This window comes from Mobula hypostoma, chromosome 5 (assembly GCF_963921235.1).
Source record: "Mobula hypostoma chromosome 5, sMobHyp1.1, whole genome shotgun sequence".
Classification (NCBI taxonomy): domain Eukaryota; kingdom Metazoa; phylum Chordata; class Chondrichthyes; order Myliobatiformes; family Myliobatidae; genus Mobula; species Mobula hypostoma.
In genome coordinates this window covers 141,140,706-141,161,039 of record NC_086101.1, presented here as the reverse complement: position 1 = coordinate 141,161,039, position 20,334 = coordinate 141,140,706, and the positions used below count along the sequence as shown (strand labels likewise).

The following is a 20,334-nucleotide window of genomic DNA, read 5'->3' as shown; positions in this document are numbered from 1 at the left end:
AAGGGATGAGGCAGATTGAGAGATCAAGAGTTAATCTTATCATATAAGAGGTTCATTCAAGAGTCCTATAAAAACGGAATACCATCTGTCCTTGAGCTTGGTGTTACGTCTTCTCAAGCTTTTCCATCGCTGGCCAATGGAAAGGGAGAAATGAAAGACATTGACCGGAGTGGGAGCGGTCCTTTAAGTTAAGTTGGCTACTTTCCCAGTGCAGCAGGAATTGTAGACGGATATTGGAAGCTAGATTACGTGACAGTCTCTGCTGCATTCACACCTCCCTGCAATTTCTTGTCACTGGATGAGTGGAAATGTGGGTACTGGGGTGGCTGGTTTTCATTAGTAAGTGTTGGAGGGGGAGGGAAGATTCATAGCCGTGGGTGGGAATGTAGATCTGGGCGTCAACAGAGAAGGGGAAGTTGTCTTCACTCCTCCGGATGACCAGAGGGAGGGGCAGAGCGCTTCCGCGATCGGTGGGTGTGATGTCCCTTTAAGACGATGCAGTTCCCTGCTGGGCGGGGACTTGCGCTGTGACGTTGCGCAGCGGGCCGCCGATGGGTTACGTGGCGAGGGCTGACGTTGCTGTGGTGACGCGGCCATCTTGTGTGTCCGGGGGCCGAACGGCTGGCGGGGTTCATCAGGTAAGTTCTCTGTTGGTGCCGGTACCCAAGCCGCTTTCAGGATCTGGTGCCGAGTGAGGCCGGGGTACCCCGGCCAGCCCGCAGACTCCGGGTCCCGAGATCCGAACACGATGGATTTAGGTGCCTGGAGCTTCAGGATCGGGGACGTGGCAATGCTGGTGGTGATTCCATTCTGTCCCAGGATTCTCCTCACTCGACCCGGGACTACTAGGCTGTACAGTCCCGTTACCCACCCGCCTCTACCCTGAGGTTGACAACCCTCTCAGTCTCTGTGCAGGGAGGTCCAGTGTCGTATTGACTGATGAAGCTCCCATCACAATGACATGTAACCTCGGACAAGGGCTCTGTTTGGATGCTAAACTTCCCATCTGAGCTGTTATTCTGAGAGTCGACTTTTGTCCCAGCCGCGATATCACCCGTAACATCTGGTGGCTATCCCATTTCTGATCATGGAGTCAAGCCATGCTCTGATTTCACCGCTGTTCACTTAGTGGCCACTTAGGTACATCTGTACACTTGCTTGTTAATGCAAATATCTAATCAGCCAACCATGTGGCAGCAACTCAATGCGTAAAAGCATGCAGACGTGGTCAAGAGGCTCAGTTGTTGTTCAGATCAAACATCAGAATGGAAGAAATGTGATCTCAGTGACTTTGACTATGGAATGAATGGTGGTACCAGCGGTAGTGGTTGGTGCATCTCATTATATATTCCAAACTCTGAAACATTTTTGGCCCCAAGTGTTTTAGATAAGGGGTATTTAACATAATGATTAATGATGCAGTGACTCAGTGAGATACTGAAAAATGGATTGTAATACTTATAGGGCCTGTGAAGAAATGGAAATATATATCAGTCATGATGTATGAATTGAAGGCATTTCCACGATCTTGGTTTTGCCACCTTGCACAGAGGTTTGATGGAGCTGGGCATTGCTTTTGGGGTGGATTTAGAAAATTTCTAAAAACTTGTTTTGTTGATTGTACCTGTGGTGGAGGATACTGATAGTGAATTGGCAGAGCTGTTAGTCAATACTGTTGATGTATTCTTGATACTGCCTTGCTTAAGCATTTGCCTGTTCAGCTATTATGGGGAACATTCACCAAATTCCTTTAAAGTTCATCTTTATCTGTTCTTAGCTGGAGGTGACTTTTTTATCCTCTTCAAAGGTATCCTTCATTCATAAATATTTGTTCAAATATAGGACTTATGTCATTCACTGTATCAAGTATCACATTGCAAGTGCTTGTAATACATATGTTATGTCAATATATTAGTTTCCATTTCTAACCATTCACTAAGCTAGAAAGGTCATTAGACAGAGCTTAGTCCTTCTGTATGTGACGGCAGACAAACCCTAAATTTTGACTTCTTCATGGTGCAGCTAGCACAACTGCTGCACGTGTCATTTAGTTTGTCTCTCGGCGCACAGTCCTGCCTGCATCTTAGAATATGCCAGTGTACAATAGTTGGTTGTGGACTGTTCCCTGCACTGAAAAATTAAATCTTGGGCTGAACTCCTAAGTGTATCTTTCACATTTTTGATGTCAGTTGATGCTTGTCCTGGTATATATCATTCTAAACTTTTTGTAAAGCACAGAGCCCTGTGTGGTGCACCTGTGCAGGATGAAACTTTACAAAGCCCATTGCATCTTCTTGCAGACTTGAACCAACACACAGTCCAGAAGGAAGTGGATTATGATTTCAGTTGCATCATAGCCAGCAGAAGCACAGCAAGCTATGGATCAAGGATCTGGCAGAGATCACCCTTCTTACCACCCACCAAGCATAGATTTGGTGCTTGTTTGAAAGTTCTGGTGATGAGGTGTTCTGGCAAATACAACAACAAAGACCACCATCTCCCATTCCCTTATTTTGGGTGCCTAACTTTAGTCATTGAAAGGTGCAGCACAGAAATGGGCTCTTCAGCCCACCCAGTCCATTGCCAAACTGTTTGAACTGCTTACTCCCATTGACCTGCATTCAGACCACAGCCCTCCATATCCCTACCATCCACGTACCTATCCAAATTTGTCTTAAATGTTGAAATTGAACTCGCATGCACCACTTGCACTGGCTCATGTTTGCCTTAAACTTTTGACCATTCACCCTTAACCTCTATTTATAGTTCCACCCAACCTCAAAGGGTAAATGCAAGCAGAAATTTTCCAATCTATACTGCTTATCATTTTGTATACTGCTATCAATCTCTCAATCTTCTACATTATGTTCCATGGAATAAAGTTCTAACCTAGTCAGTCTTGTCTTATAACTCAGGACCTCCGGGCCCGACGACATCCTTGTAAATTTTCTCTGTACTCTTTCGACCTTATTTACATCTTTCCTGCAGGTAGGTATCCAAAACTGCACACAACACTCCAAATTAGGCCTCACCAGCGTCTTGTACAACTTTAACATAACATCCTATCTCCTGTACTCAATACTTTGTAAGATGTACTTTAGTTTATTATGTGCTAGGTTTTATAGTGAACTAACCTCATCTCTTGCAAACAGAACAGTATGCGGACGGAAATCACAAACACAAGAGAATCTGCATATGCTGGAAATCTAAAGCAACACATACAAAATGCTGGAAGACCTCAGCAGGCCAGGCAGCATCTATGGGAAAGGAATAAATAGTTGACGTTTTGTGCTGAAACTCTTCATCAAGACTGGGAAAAAAAGAGATGAGAAGTCAAGAAGTACAAAATGATAAGTGAAACCGAGAGAGGGAGATGGGGGGTGGGGGTGGTGAAGTAAAGAGCTGGGAAGTTGGTGAAAGAGGGCTAGCAGAAGGGGAATATGATGGGAGAAAATAGGAGACCATGGAATAAAGGGAAGGAGGAAGAGCACCAGAGCAATGTGATGTGCAGCTAGGAAAAAAGGTGAGAGAAGGAAATTGGGGGGGGTAATTATCGGAAGTTCAAGAAATCGTTGTTCATGCCATCATGTTGGAGGCTACCCAGGCGAAATATAACGTGTTTGTGCTCCAACTAGAGTGTGGCTTCATTCCGGCAATACGGGAGGCCATAGACTGACATGTTGGAATGGGAATGCAAAGTAGAATTAAAATGGGTGGCTACCAGGAGATCTCACTTTTTCTGGTGGATGGAGTATACGGGTTCAGTGAAGCAGTCTCCCAATCTACGTTGGGTCTCACCAATTTACAGGAGGCCACATTGGGAGCACCAGATTCAATAGATGACCCCAACAGACTCTCAGGTGAAATGTCACCTCACCTGGAAGGACTGTTTGGGGCCCTGAATGGTCGTGAGGGAGGAGGTGTAGGAGCAGGTGTGGCACTTGTTCCGCTTACAAGGATAAGTGCCAAGAGGGAGATCAGTGGGGAGGGACAAGTGGACAAGAGAGTCACGTAAGGAGCAATCCCTGCAGAAAACAGAAGCAGGAGAGGAGGGAAAGATGTGCTTGGTGGCAGAATTCCGTTGGAGATGGCAGAAGCTATGGAGAATTATATGCTGGATGTGGAGGCTAATGGGGTGATAGGTGAGGGCAAGAGGAACCCTATCCCTGCTGTTGTAGCAGGAGGATGGGGTGAGGGCAGACTTGGGCAAAGTGGAAGAGAAATGGGTGAGGGCAGTGTTGATGGTGGAGGAAGGAAAGCCCCTTTCTTTGAAGAAGGAGGACATCTCATTAGTTCTGGAATGAAAAACCTCATCGTGAGAGATGATGCGGCAGCGACAGGGGAACTGAGAGAAGGTGATGGAACTGAGGTGAAGGTGATGAAAGTGACAGAGTGAGAAGAGCTATAGTCCAGGTAGCTGTGAGATTCAGTGGGTTTATGAATTATGTCTTCAGAGATAGAGACAGAGATCAGAAAAGGGGAGGGAGGTGTCAGAAATGGACCAAGTAAATTTGAGGACAGAGTGGAATGTTTTACAACGATTGTCCACTCTGATCTAACTTCCACTAAACTGATTCAGAGAGGTGCAATCTTCATTTTCAAATCTACATACTGATCTAAACTTTTACAGTATCAAATTAGCCGTTATTTAGACTTTCATGTTGCTCAGGTTAAGTACAGTGATTGACATGGATATGGAAATCAGACCTTACGCAGATTCTTCCATACATTTTTAAAGTATTTTTATGACACTAATCAAAAGTATTAATGGTATTCATTAACATGTTCCATTAATTTAATTATCTTTATTGTTATGGTGATTATTTAATGAAGTATAAGAATTATAGCAAGTGTATGCAGTACAATATGGCTTCTCTAAAAAAACATATTTCTAATTTGTGATGAAATTTTAGGGACAGAGCCCTTGCATAACCCGCAGACTCCCTGTACTGTAAATTGAACTTAATAATTACTTGGTTTCAATCAAGTGTTAAATGAATGTAGGAAATAGTACTTCGTGAGTTTATGATATGCCAATTGCTGATTGAAACTAAAGAAGTGTCTATTTACTGAATCAATATGATTCTACGCAATACGTTTAGTTAGAAGTATGTCCTGCATGTTCTAAGTTTGTTCTAAGGCCTGCAGGTATAGGCAGTTAAGTTGAAATTCACCCCTTTATACGATGCTCAGCACACTTGCTTTGGATCCTGGGATGAGGTGTGAATCAGGACCTGGAAAGGGATTATGCTTCACTTACAGTTCCTTGTATTCCTGCTTTTTGTGGCGTCTTCAAAAATATAAGCAGAACCAGTATCAGATGTTCGGTTTGCCATGCATAAACTGATTAATGGCAGAGTGCTTGATTTTTCTGTGAAATTCAGCCAGGTTCTGAGTTCGTCTTTAAAATTGTACAATTGCAAAATGATTCATTTAAGACACAATCTGATTTCTGCAACACACTTTATCAAAGTTGCCGGTGAACGCAGCAGGCCAGGCAGCATCTCTAGCAAGAGGTACAGTCGACGTTTCAGGCCGAGACCCTTCGTCAGGACTAACTTAAGGAAGAGTTAGTAAGAGATTTGGAAGATCTGATTTCTGCTGTTTTCTCCACCCCCAGTCTCCATATTCTTTTGAAATTTCTATCATTCATTTTGTTGATGGGGAAAAGTTTCCAGAGCATTTGTGAAAGTATGCCTCAACTTTATATAATCAGGGTAGGTTAATGTGTCCTTCAGCAGGCTACCTTCTGTCTCATTTCTGTCACCTAAATTTACACCACCTGAGCAGAACTGTCTCAGCTGACAATCCAGGCTGGTATTAAGAGAGAGCTGCACTGTCAGGAATTCTTGACTGCAAATAAATTTAATTTTGTCACAGAAATTAAAGGTAAGGACTGAAACAGAGTAATGATTAGCTGATCATTTTCAGTAGTTAAAACTTGCGGGGTCATCTTCGATGTTATATTGATGCACTTTGCACTTGCCATGCTGCACACGTTCGTTGGACAGGAGAACTAAACGAATTCCTGCAAGTGATGATCAAAGCTACTGGGTTAGATCCAATGCACAAAGAAGTTATATTCTAATATTGAATTTAATTTGTCTAAATCTTATACAAGTCTGATAGTTCATCCTCTGTTTATCCTCACTTGATGTTTTGAGTAGGTTACTCTTTAATGCTGTGGTCATATTGCAGAAACAAATGTTGTATGAGGCTTCTTTAGACATACACCCTCTAATAAAAATGCATCTTCTTCAGTCATTTGTAGTTGCCTCAGAATTTCTGCAGGTTTTTTTATTGAAGATATTTTTCATTTGCTTAGACTTGCCAGTTAGAGGCATTACAAAAATGACTTTAAGATAAATGCCATCAAATTATAGTTGAGATTGAGCAGAATCACTATTTTCTTGTGGCTTTACTTATGTAGTAAGCCCACCTATTCTTGAGTTTTTTTTCATATTGAACACCTAGGTTATGCCCTGCTTTCACTCCTGGATGAAGCAAATTTTTGTCCTTTGTTACAATTATGTGGTATTATAGTATAGTCAAACTGTATCATAGAAACATAGAAAAACTACACCACAGTACAGGCCCTTCGGCCCACAATGCTGTGCTGAACATGTACTTACTTTAGAAATTACCTAGGGTTACCCATAGCCCTCTATTTTTCTAAGTTCCATGTACCTATCAAGGAGTCTCTTAAAAGGCCCTATCGTATCCACCTCCACCACCATCGCCGGTAGCCCATTCCACGCACTCACTACTCTCTGCGTTTTTAAAAAAAAACCCTGACATCTCCTCTGTACCTACTTCCAAGCAGCTTAAAACTATACCTCCTTGTGATAGCCATTTCAGCCCTGGGAAAAAGCCTCTGACTATCTACACGATCAATGCCTCTCATCATCTTATATACCTCTATCAGGTCACCTCTCATCCTCCATCGCTCCAAGGAGAAAAGGCCAAGTTCACTCAACTTATTTTGGTAAGGCATGCTCCCCAATCCAGACAACATCCTTGTAAATCTTCTCTGTACCCTTTCTATAGTTTCCACATCCTTCCTGTAGTGGGGTGACCAGAACTGAGTACAGTACTCCAAGTGGGGTCTGACCAGGGTCCTATGTAGCTGTAACATTACCTCTCGACTCTTGAACTCAATCCCACGGTTGATGAAGGCCAATGCACCGCATGCCTTCTTAACCACAGATTCAACCTGTGCAGCAGCTTTGAGTGTCCCATGGACACAGACCCCAAGATCCCTCTAATTCTCCAGACTGCCAAGAGTCTTACCATTAATACTATATTCTGCCATCATATTTGACCTACCAAAATGAACCACCTCATACTTATCTGGGTTGAACTCTGTTTGCCACTTCTCAGCCCAGTTTTGCATCCTATCAATTTCCCACTGTAACCTCTGACAGCCCTCCACACTGTCCACAACACCCCCAACCTTTGTGTCATCAGTAAATTTACTAACCTATCCCTCCACTTCCTCATCCAGATCATTTATAAAAATCACAAAGAGTAGGGGTCCCTGAACAGATCCCTGAGGCACACCACTGGTCACCGACCTCCATGTAGAATATGACCCGTCCACAACCACTCTTTGTCTTCTGTGGGCAAGCCAATTCTGGATCAACAAAGCAATGTCCCCTTGCATCCCATGCCTCCTTACTTTCTCAATAAGCCTTGCATGGGTACCTCATTGAATGCCTTGCTGAAATCCATATACACTACATCTACGGCTCTTCCTTCATCAATGTGTTTAGTAACATCCTCAAAAAATTCAATCAGGCTCGTAAGGCATGACCTATTTGACAAAGCCATGCTGACTATTCCTAATCATATTATGCCTCTCCAAATGTTCATAAATCTTGCCTCTCAGGATCTTTTCCATCAACTTACCAGCCACTGAAGTAAGACTCACTGGTTTATAATTTCCTGGGCTATCTCTACTCCCTTTCTTGAAATAAGGGAACAACATCTGCAACCCTCCAATCCTCCGGAACCTCCCCCGTCCCTATTGATGATGCAAAGATCATTGCCAGAGGCTCAGTAATCTCCTCACTCGCCTGCCACAGTAGCCTGGGGTACATTTCATCTGGTCCCGGAGACTTATCCAACTTGATGCTTTCCAAAAGCTCCAGCACATCCTCTTTCTTAATATCTATGTGCCCAAGCTTGTCAGTCTGCTGCAAGTCATTCCTACAATCGCCAAGATCCTTTTCCATTGTGAATACTGAAGCAAAGTCATGAAGTACTCTGCTATCTCCTCCAGTTCCATACACACTTTCCCACTGTCACACTTGATTGGTCCTATTCTCTCACATCTTATCCTCTTGCTCTCCACATACTTGTAGAATGCCTTGGGGTTTTCTTTAATCCTGCTCGCCAAGTGTTGGCACTTGGCCAAGTGGTTAAGGCGTCGGTCTAGTGATCTGAAAGTCACTAGTTCAAGCCTCAGCTGAGGCAGTGTGTTGTGTCCTTGAGCAAGGCAGTTCACCACACATTGCTGTGCGACGACACCAGTGCCAAGCTGTATGGGTCCTAGTGCCCTTCCCTTGGACAACATCGGTGGCATGGAGAGGGGAGACTTGCAGCATGGGCAACTGCCTGTCTTCCATACAACCTTGCCCAGGCCTGCGCCCTGGAAACCTTCCAAGGCATAAATCCATGGTCTCATGAGACTAACGGATGCCTATTAAATTATTAAAGCTCGCCAAGGCCTTCTCGTGGCCCCTTCTGGCTCTCCTAATTTCATTCTTAAAAGCTTCTTCCTGTTAGCCTTATAATCTTCTAGATCTCTATCATTACCTCGGTTTTTGAACCTTTCGTAAGCTTCTCTTCTAGATTTTCAACAGCCTTTGGGCACCACGGTTCCTGTACCCTACCATCCTTTCCCTGTCTCATTGGAACGTACCTATGCAGAACGCCATGCAACTATCCCCTGAACTCTTGAAACATGTTCTCATTCTTATCTAACCAGTGATAGTAACTGTCCTGGTGTACAGATGAATTTAACATGGAACCATCTCTTGGGGAAATACAGTGGTTCCTCTAGAAATTATTCATGGTACTACCTTAAACATACGATTCTGTGAGAGCTCTTGAAGTATGGTGCTGCTGTGAAAGCTTTTGCACTTGTTCGTGTGTGATATGTGATAAGGTACAAGCTGACTACAATTTGCCATGTCTTGTATAGGGGACAGGGGACAGAAAATACTTTTCAGTGTTTGGTAGCCGCTTTATTTCAGAATCAAAATCAGGTTTAATATCACTGGCATATGTAGTGAAATTTGATGTCTTGTGGCAGCAGTATATTGCAATACATAATAAAAAAACTATAAATTACAATAAGTATATATAAAAATAAATTAAATAAGTAGTGCAAAAAAAAGTAAATCAAGATAATGAGTGTTCATTGTCCCTTAAGAAATCGGATGGGAGAAGGGGAAAAGCTGTTACTGAAGCATTGAATTTGTCTCTTCAGGCTCCTGTATCTCCTCCTTGATGGTAGCAGTAAAAAGAGGGCATGTCCTAGGTGATGAGGTTCCTTGATGATGGATGCTGTCTTTTTGAATTATTGCCTTTTGAAGATGTCCTTGATGCTGGGGAGGCTAGTGCCTATCATGCAGCTGCTTGAGTGTACAACCTTCTGCAACTTTTTCCAATCCTGTGCAGTGGTCCCTCCTTATCAGACGGTGATGCAACCAGTTAAAATGCTCTCCACAGTATATCAATAGAGATTTACAAGAGTCTTTGGTGACGTACAAGTGTCCTCAAACTCCCAGTGGAATGTAGCTGCTATTGTGTCTACTTGATAATTGCATCAATATGTTGGGATGCATCTTCGGAGATGTTGATACCTGGGAGCTTGAAACTGCTCACCCTTTCTCCGGCTGATCCCTCGACTTCCTCTTCCTGAAGTCCACAATCAATTCCTTGGTTTTACCAACATTGAATGCCAGGTTGTTGTTATGACACCAGTCAACCAGCTGATCTGTCCCGCTCCTGTATGCCTCCTTATTACCATCTGAAATTCTGCCAACAGTAGTTGTATCATTGGCAGTTTTATAGATGGTGTTAGAGCTGTGCCTAGCCACACAGCCGTGGGTGCAAAAAGAGTAGAGCCATGTTGGTTTGGTCTGAGGTGCAGCATTGTTGATTGTCTGTGAGGAGGAGATGTTATCTTCAATTTGCACTGACTGTGGTCTCCTGGTAAGGAAGTCAAATGTTCAGTTGCAGAGGGATATACAGAGGCCCAGATTTTGGAGCTTGTTGATGATTAGAACTGAGGCTATGCTTGTGTTGAACACTAAGTCATAATCAATAAACATCAGCCTGATGTAGGTATTGCAGTTGTCCAGGTGATCCAAGGCAAAGTGGAGTGTCAGTGAGATTGTATCTAATGTAGATTTATCATGGCGATAGGCAAATTGCAGCGGGTCCAGGTCCTTGCTTAGGCAGGGGTTGATTCTGGCCATGACCACCCTCTCAAAGCACTACATCACGGTAGATATGAGTGCAACTGGTCATTGAGGCAGTGGTCTGATTAAGAATAAGATGAGTAAGAAGTACACAGTACAGAAAGATGTTGGCCAAGCATATCTGTGTTTATTTTGAGAAAGCTCTCAAATGGTCCAGTTCTTATCTGCCCTTTCAGTGGCTGCAACTGCAGATGAGGTTCATGGCTGAACAATCTCTAAGGCCTTGCACGTAAAGGGTGTTTATGGAAGAGTGGCAAGTAAGAAACCCTGACTTTTAAAAAGAACAAGCATATCCTTGCCTGTAAAAACTTTGCAAAGCGTAAAATGTGGAAGGCCTTGTGGTTGAATGAGCCCAAAGTGGAACATCTTAGCCTCAATATTTAGCATATGTGTGGGGTAAATCTAATACTGCACATCAGGTAACGCCATTCTTATGGTGAGGTATAGTGGAGGTAGCATCATGCTATGGGGATGGTTTTCAGCAGCAGGGACTGGGAAAAAAACCTGTTCGCCTCTGTCAGAGAGCTTAAACTGGGAGGAGGTTTGTCTTTCAGCATGACAACAACTGAAAACGTATTGCCAGAGCAACCATGGAGTGGCTTCAAATGAAGAAAATTTATGTCAATGAGTGGCCCTGTCAGAATCCTGACCTTAACCTGATCAAACATTTCTGCCAAGACCTCAAGATCCTGTCTACTGTTGCTTCCCAACTAATTTGGCACAGCTTGAGCCATTTTGCAAGGGGGAATCTTTCTCCATCACGTTGTGCAGAAGTAATAGAGACTTATCCAAAAAGACTATTGGCTGCGAGAGGTAGTTTAACCAACTACTGAGCAAAGGGGGATGAATACTTTTGAACTGCTGACAGTAAAAAGGCAAACATGAGGAAATCTGCAGATGCTGGAAATTCAAGCAACACACACAAAAAGTGCTGGTGAACGCAGCAGGCCAGGCAGCATCAATTTCCGTTTTTCAAGTTTTGGTGTTTCCCTGTTTTTTGGGCTCTACTGTGGGGGGAAGAAAAGAAGCATATGATTCATAAATAAAAATTCTCAGATAAATTGATCAAAATCCCTGGTTATAATACTCATGTATGTGAATATGGGGTTGGGGGCTGAATAATTTAACAAGGCCCTATATTTCCATGTTAGTTTATCCAATTTGATTTTACACATTACCACTGAATATTCTGCCAGCACCTTTTTATTCAACATGTAGCTTGTAACATCCTGAAGGTAAAATTTTGACTTTTCTGATTCTTAAGGCAGTAATTTTAAGTGCATCCACTAGATACCTGCACTCCTGCAAATTCAACCGGTTCCCCATACTTCATTCTTTCAAATACTGGTATTGACTTGATTGAATGAAGGCCTCCTAGTCTCAGTGTTTTAACCTAATATGTTGCCTAGGAATTGCTGAGATATTTTTGACAATGCATTTCCATTGACATTTTGAATTATATGGTCTACAGGCTAATCCTCGTTAGAAAATTGTGACACGTACCTTTCTTGGCCAGTTTTGCTTTGAAGTAACCATCATATAACTTTATTCTTTTATCAGATACAAACCTTTGCAGGTCACTAGACTTCATTTTATTATTTACTTACAATAGATTGTTATCGAAGGAAAAAAGATGATGGAGGAAAGTGGGATTGAGACAACGCCCCCCAGCACTCCCCCTCCAAATACTTCCATGACTGCAAGCAACACCCCAGTGTCTACAGGTATTGTTGCTTAAAATTCCAGTTATGTGTTTTCTGGCCAGTCTCTTGTCCTCGACATTATTGGTATCAATAAATAAATTAGTCTTATTTTAATAAGATGGAACAAATTTTAACAATCTATCAGGGGAGCAAGTTTTGCAGCATTTGCTCTACCCTATAGATTCTAGAGAGGTTATTCTAGAAAACATTAAATTGACATTACATGAATTAGTTGGATTATGGGTCTTCTGAATAATGTGTCAATATGTAATTGGTCTTGTCTGGATACAGATGGACAAAATGGTGACTCTGAAGATTTGAGGTAAACAGGGAAAAATGGCTCAATTGCTGGGAAATCAGATTCAGTGGCAAACTGAGTAGATTTTTTCCATGGTTGGTGTATTTGAATGCACAGGCCAAAAGCACAAGATTGACCTGAAAAACTTCTTTATCAACAGAACACTGAAAGTGTAAAATCTTTTACCACTAGGAAATAGTTACCGTCCATAGCATTAAGAGGGAAGCTACCCAAGTTCAGGAAGGCTAAAGGCCTGGTAGTTGGAGTGCTGGTAGTTTGTATGGCACATAAATGATGTGAAGGTCAGATGGGTTGAATGGATTCTTTCTGTGCTGTAATGGGCAGTTCATTCTGAAATCAGTTTGCTATAAAGTGGAAAAAAAACAATAGCGTTTCAAAAAGAAATTTAAATATTTTGAGGGGAAAAAATTTAAAAGGTAGAAGTCAAGAAAGTAGGACATAGTTGAAGACTTTAGGTGAAGTTAGTAAAACTGCATTAGATTAATGTACTTACCATTGTACGTTAATGAACAGTGGATGAAAACCATATTTAGATGTGGTTTTGAAACTTTTAAAATATACACTGACCAAAAAACTCATGCTGTCTCTGGTGAATTTTCAGAAATGTGGGACTGTGAGTTTCCCCATCAGCTGTATTTAATTTTAATCAGCAAATATACTGAAATTCAGCATGGAGCTCTTCAAAATGAATTTCATTTTTTAAGATGTATTTCATTCTTACAATGTAAGGCCAATTTTCCCATTTGCCAGTATTGGAGATCGAGCAAGTAATTTCTTCTGTGGCAAAACCAAAATTAAGTAAAACATTTATTCTAAATCCTCAACTCTGTAAGGTCTGTATGTTTCTGATTTTGTTAATGTAGAGCTTTACTGATGAATGGAAATGTTTTATGCATAGTTTTTCATCTTGTGATCCAAGGGTTCTGTAGAATTGAGATTTTGCCTGCTAAACAGGTATTGTTGTTGTGGACCTTGGTGTGAACAATGTTTGCATTAATTATGTTTTTAATTCTTTTTTCACTTTTTGTTTCTGCTTTGACTCACCTATCTAGTTCTACCTAGCCCTTTACCTAATCCCATTACTACCTCCATTTCAGCTTTACCTCCCTCAGTCTTTTCTACACCACCTCCTCCTAGACCGCACTTACCTCCTGCCATGTCTTCTACACCCCTAACTGCTGCTGCTTCCCCAGTTCGTCCTTCTGCTGTTCATTCTGGTGCTGCAGCTTATAGCTTTCCTCCTTCAGCACCTCCTGTGGGCTCTCCTCCTGTTCCTATCTTTTCTGCACCTCCTACAGGTCCACCCATCACTGGTTTCTCCATGACTACAAACTACGACATCACTCGAGGTCATGCTGGTCGATCTCCACAAACCCCGCTGATGCCAACTTTTTCTACATCCGTCACAGGTCGTGGTTTTATTTCAGTATTACATCTGTGTATAGAAACTGACTTACATTTAGTTGGAAATATGTGTATAAGTTCCTTAATGTAGCTTAAATGTTTTCACAATATTCATCAATCTTTGAACTAAAAATGCTACTTTCTCTTGTACCTTAATGTAAAAATATTTTAAGTGTTTGGACTGAGACCACTATCTATGTTCTAAAAGTTATTTATGATGGCAGAGTATTGAAGGAGAGTAAGGATGCTTTTCTACCTTACTCTTCCTACTCATCTTCATGTCCTGAAAAATCCTCTGTAGTTAATCTGGATCTTGTGGTGTCCTTCAAGTCCTTTGACTCCAGTTTAAAAGGTTAGTTTTGGCTATGCTGGTTGATGCTAGTACTTTCTAACCTGGAGTAACAATATCAGAAAATAATGCACTCCACAAAATATATGTTCAGTATTTTTTAGTATTCCATCCTGTCTTGCCTGATACATACTGTATATATATCTACATATAAATGCCTGTGGCAACAATCATGGAACAGCAAGTTTGGAAAATGTAATAAGATGCTAAATATTAATTGGTTTTATATTTTCCAACTTTTATTCTTTTAGCATGTATTCTGCTAGATATGGAAAGAACAGTCTTAGTATTTAATGATTTATTTACATTTGTCAGGAGTTGTGCCAGGTACCCTGACTCAGGCCCCTGCTCCTGTGGGAGGTGGCTCCTCTATTACATTCCCAGAGGAGAAGGAGGACCCCAGGATGGCTGTGCACCATGACCAAGGTGGTGCTGGAGGAGGATTCTGGGGGTTTTTTAAGGTGAGTTTCAGTGATTAAATTCCTGTCACTCTTTTGGTTTCACTTCCCTAACTAACGTAAGTAGAGTGATGATTTAATGTATTGTTAGGAGTCCATGTAGACGAGAAAATTTCAAACTTCTGAAGCATTTAGTTTTCATGTATTTATATAGAACCCATCATGTTCCATTTGTAACATCCCATGCATCTAATGAAAGTGGCTCCTGCATATAACAATGGAATGATGATCAGATAAGTCTGTTGTAGTCATATTGATTGGCCAGAACACTGGGAATAACTCCTTTTGCCCTTTTTAAGACTTGGGACACTTTCCATACATTTAAGAGTGCAGACTCCTTGAGAACTGTGCCAGAACATAATTCTATCTGTTCAGACAAATGTAGTTTGACACCCATGATGTCATCATGATGTCTTCTCACATTGGTTTCCGGTGTTTGTTGATGCACAATTTTTCCAACTGAAGACCTAACTAATTCAGCAAGAAGGGCTTATATCTGTACATCAAGGAGCAGCACGAGAGCATTCACAGTTTTTCATTTGGAATCCTTGTAACAAATTAAAGCAAAACTTACAATAAATTCAGCTGGAGTAGGATACAATTTTCATCATTGAAATTCAGGAATTTGGTTTTCTAGGCTGTTAGAGGTCTGTTTGTGAACGAGTAGGATCTTAGCAGTGTAGAAATCCAGAAGCTGCAGTATTCACCACTGTGAACATCACCTTAAAGGTCAGTATTTGCTTACCAAGCAAGAAGTGATAACCATCTACTGATTATTTTCATTTGCTGATTGTGGTGTCTAATATTCCAGTTACTTAGTTCAGAAACACCTGTGTTCAATTACCAGGATATGTTGTTTATGCTCTGAAAACAAAAGAAATCATGATTAGAACATAGTGTAAAGTATACAGTACAGTGATGTACTGACTTGCAGTATATAAACCTACTAATCAATCTAACCCTTCCCTTCTTCATAGGCCATTTTTCATACATTCATATGCCTATCTAAGAGTTTCATAAATGTCACTATTGTATGAGCCTCTACTACCACTGTAAGAAGTGCATTCCAGTCACCTATGACTCTCTGTGTAACAAAAAAACCTCTGACATCTCCCCTAACCTTTCCTCCACTCACCTTAAATCGATGTGCTCTGGTATTGGCCATTGTCACCTGGAATAGAGTCACTGGCTGTCTACTCCATGCCTGTCAGAATCATATACAATCTAGCAAGTCACCACTTAATTTCCTTGAGGCCTCATAAAGCATTCTCTAATCCAGGCACAATCCTGGTAAGTCTCTTCTGCAGACTCTCTAAGGCAGGGGTAGGCAACCTTAAGCACAAATGATTTTCTAGCATGTGTTATTCATTAATTTGAGGCAAAACATAACTAGATGTATTTAAATGGATAATTCCCATATTTCAAGTTTTTTATGGCATTTATCTGGCCCACCATCTGCTCATTAATACGCGATCCGGCCCACAGAGGCTAAAAGGTTGCCGACCCCTGCTCTAAAGCTTCTGCAATTATAATTGAACACAGTACTGCAAGTGTGGTCTAACCAGAGTTCTATAGGGCTACAACATTACCTTGTGGCTCTTGAACTCAATCCCCCAACTAATGATGGCAAGTACTCCATACACTTTCTTAACCACCCTACAACTTGGACTCTGAGACCCCTCTGTTCCTCCATACTGTTAAGGATCCTGCCATTAACTTTATCCTCTGCTTTCAAGTTCGATCTTTCAAAGTGTATAACTTCACATTTTTTTCAGATTGAACTCCATTTGCCCTGCACTGCACAGCTCTGCATCCTGTCTATATCTTGTTGTAATCTACGACAACATTCTACATGCACTATCCACAACACTACCAACCTTCATGTCATCTCCAAACAAACTAACCCCCTTCCTCATCCAAACTTCAAAGTTCATCTCAAAGTACATTTAGTATCAAAGTATGTATACATTATACAACCTTGAGATTCGTCTCCGTACAGACAGCCACAAAACACAGAAACCAAATATTCTTCTCCCTTTTGCTGCTCAATATTTAATTTGATTTTGTTATGGTTGTGGTTTTTGTGGATGTGCTTTTTTTTTTGATTTTTTCTGTTTGTTTGTAATAAATAAAAAAAAATAAAAGAAAAAAGGCTGTGAAACACCCAGTGTGCAGAGTGGGAAAAAAAAACAAATAATAAAAGTAAGCAAATAGCATTCACAATGAAAGTAAGTCCACAGACACAAAGCTGAGAGCAGCAGAGCCAAGTTAATAACCATATAACCATATAAATGCCACGGAGCAGCGAGCAGAAGAAGCCCTACCCTTGCCTATGTCCTGATACCCTTGCCTTTTCAGTCTGGCCCAGCGTTTGAATCGTCCAGACATTGGGTCGTTCCTCGCTCTCGGATCTAGGTCCTGTCACTTTGATACGTTCTGCTCCTGGACCCCGTCATCATGTTTCAGCACGTACCCGATCTTCGCAGCCTGGCACTTAGATTGATCAAACCTCGGGTCTTTCCTCACTCTAAAATAACAATGAGTAGACGTTACAGAACCACAGAACACCACTAGCCACTGCTTCCCAGGTAGACACTCTAACTACTACCAACCCCTGCCTTCTGTGGGCAAACCATTTCCAAATCCACACAGCCAAGTTTCCATGGATCCAGATGCCTTTTGACTTTCTGGATGAGCTTATTGAGGGATATAGGGTAGCAAGAAAGGAGCTTAAGAAGGGGCTGAGGAGAGCAAGAAGCGGGCATTAGAAGGCCTTAGCGAGTTGGGTAAAGGAAAACCCCAAGGCATTCTTCAATTATGTGAAGAACTAAAGGATGACAGGAGTGAAGGTAGGACTGATTAGAGATAAAGGTGGGAAGATGTGCCTGAAGGCTGTGGAAGTGAGCGAGGGCCTCAATGAATACTCCTCATCGGTATTCACCAATGAGAGGGAACTTGATGATGGTGAGGACAATATGAGTGTGGTTGATGTTCTGGAGCATGTTGATATTAAGGGAGTGGAGGTGTTGGAGTTGTTAAAATACATTAGGATGGATAAGTCCCCGGGGCCTGACAGAATATTCCCCATGAGGCGAGGGAATATTCTTCCCTGAGACTGCTGAGCCTCTGGCTAGGATCTTTATGTCCTCGTTGTCCACGGGAATGGTACCGGAGGATTGGAGGGAGGCAAATGTTGCCCCCTTGTTCAAAAAAGGTAGTTGGGATAGCCTGGGTAATTATAGACCAGAGAGCTCTAAACCAGGCAGCATCCTGGTAAATCCTGGAGACCAGTCAGTGGTGGGAAAGCTGTTGGAAAAGATTCGTAGAGACAGGATCTGTGGGCATTTAGTGAATCATGGTCTGATCAGGGACAGTCAGATCATGTCTAACAAGCCTGATAGAGTTCTTTGAGGAGATGACCGGGCATATAGATGAGGGCAGTGTAGTGGATGTGATCTACATAGATTTTAGTAAGGCATTTGACCAGGTTCCACACGGTAGGCTTATTCAGGAAGTCAGAAGGCATGGGATCCAGGGAAGTTTGGCTAGATGGATTCAGAATTGGCTTGCCTGCAGAAAGCGGAGGGTTGTGATGGAGGGAATACATTTGAATTGGAGGGTTGCTACTAGTGGTGTCCCACAAGGATCGGTTCTGGGACCTCTACTTTTTGTGATTTTTATTAATCACCTGGATGTGGGGATAGAAGGGTGGGTTGGCAAGTTTGCAGACGACACAAAGGTTGGTGGTGGTGTAGATAGTGTAGAGGATTGTCAAAGATTGCAGAGAGACATTGATAGGATGCAGAAGTGGGCTGATAAGTCGCAGATGGAGTTCAACCCGGAGAAGTGTGAGGTGGTGCACTTTGGAAAGACAAACTCCAAGGCAGAGTACAAACTAAATGGCAGTATACTTGATAGTGTGGAGGAGTAGAGGGATGTGGGGGTACATGTCCACAGAGCCCTGAAAGTTGCTCACAGGTAGATAGGGTAGTTAAGAAAGCTTATGGGGTGTTAGCTTTCATAAGTTGAGGGATAGAGTTTAAGAGTCGCGAGGTAATGATGCAGCTCTATAAAACTCTGGTTAGGCCACACTTGGAGTACTGTGTACAGTTCTGGTTGCCTCACTGTAGGAAGGATGTAGAAGCATTGGAAAGGGTACAAAGGACATTTACCAGGATGCTGCCTGGTTTGGAGAGTATGCATTATGATCAGAGATTAAGGGAGCTAGGGCTTTACTCTTTGAAGAGAAGGCGGATGAGAGGAGACATGACTGAGGTATACAAAATATTAAGAGGAATAGATAGAGTGGATAGCCAGCGCCTCTTCCCCAGGGCAGCACTGCTCAATACAAGAGGACATGGCTTTAAGATAAGGGGTAGGTAGTTCAAGGGGGATATTAGAGGAAGGTTTTTTACTCAGTGGTTGGTGCCTGGAATGTGCTGCCTGAGTCAGTGGTAGAAGCAGATACACTAATGAAATTTAAGAGACTACTAGACAGGTATATGGAGGAATTTAAGGTGGGGGGTTATATGGGAGGCAGGGTTTAAGGGTCGGCACAACATTGTGGGCCGAAGGGCCTGTACTGTGCTATTCTATGTCCTATGTTTACCACTGGGATCTTTGTCAGATGTTTTACTAAAATCCATTACACCACTTTTAAGATGGTGCTTCTCCAAATGCTCGTCAAATCCTGTCCCTAAGAATCCTCTCCATTAGTTTGCCACTGACTCATCTATGATTCCCATGATTGACTCTTACTTTTCTTGAACAAAGGAACAACATCTGCCATTATCCAATCCTCTAATACGTGGCCAAGGAAGACACAAAGATTGTTGTCAACACCCTAACAATCTCTTCCCTCGCTTCCCATGGTAAAATGGGGTATTCTGACCTGCTCTGGGGTGGTCCTATTGTCAATCAAACATCCTTCTGTTCTTCACCTTGGAGATTTTGTTAATTCTAGTCACCAAGGCTTTCTTGTCTCTTCGTCTAGCTCCTCATGTCAATAAAATTGAAAGAGTACAAGAATGCTTACAAGGTTGTTACTGGGTCTTGAGTCAGAGAGAGAGGTTGAACAGGTGAGAACTTTATTCCCTGGAGCATTGGAGAATGAGGGGAGATTTGATAGAAGTATACAAAATAATCAGGGGTGTAATGCAAGCAGGCTTTGTCCACTGAGGTTGGGTGAGTCTAGGCCTAGAAGTCATAGATTGCAGGTGAAAGATAAAATATTTAAGGGGATCTTGAGGGTGAACTTATTCACTTACAGGGTGGTGCAGGTGTGGAATGAGTTGCCAGCAGAAGTGGTGGATGTGGGATTGATTGCAACACTTAAAGTAAGTTCAGTTAAGTATATGGATGGGAGGGATATGGAGGGTTATGGGGGTCCAGGTACAGATTGATGGGACTAGGCAGAATAACAGTTTGGTATGGACTAAATGGGTTGAAGGTCTCTTTCTGTGCTGTAGTGCTTTATGACTCTTTGACTCTCTCCTAAGTCCCCTCTTAAGCCTCTTCCTGGCTATCTTATAACTCTCAAGTGCCCTGTATGATTTTTGCATCCTAAACTTAAGTATGCCTCCTTCTTCTTCTTCTTGACTAAACAGTCCAT

General features: G+C 42.1%; 1 protein-coding gene across 1 annotated transcript in view; it reads left to right on the top strand.

The window, feature by feature from the left end:
• The first annotated feature begins 550 nt into the window (after positions 1 to 550).
• prrc1 (proline-rich coiled-coil 1) overlaps positions 551 to 20,334 on the top strand; it is a 46,075-nt gene continuing 26,291 nt past the window's right edge. The window contains exons 1-4 of the mRNA XM_063049089.1: positions 551 to 638; positions 12,103 to 12,214; positions 13,565 to 13,921; positions 14,581 to 14,726. Of these exons, the coding sequence (XP_062905159.1) occupies positions 552 to 638; positions 12,103 to 12,214; positions 13,565 to 13,921; positions 14,581 to 14,726 (702 nt within the window). The 5' untranslated portion in view covers position 551. The remainder of the gene's footprint in view (positions 639 to 12,102; positions 12,215 to 13,564; positions 13,922 to 14,580; positions 14,727 to 20,334) is intronic.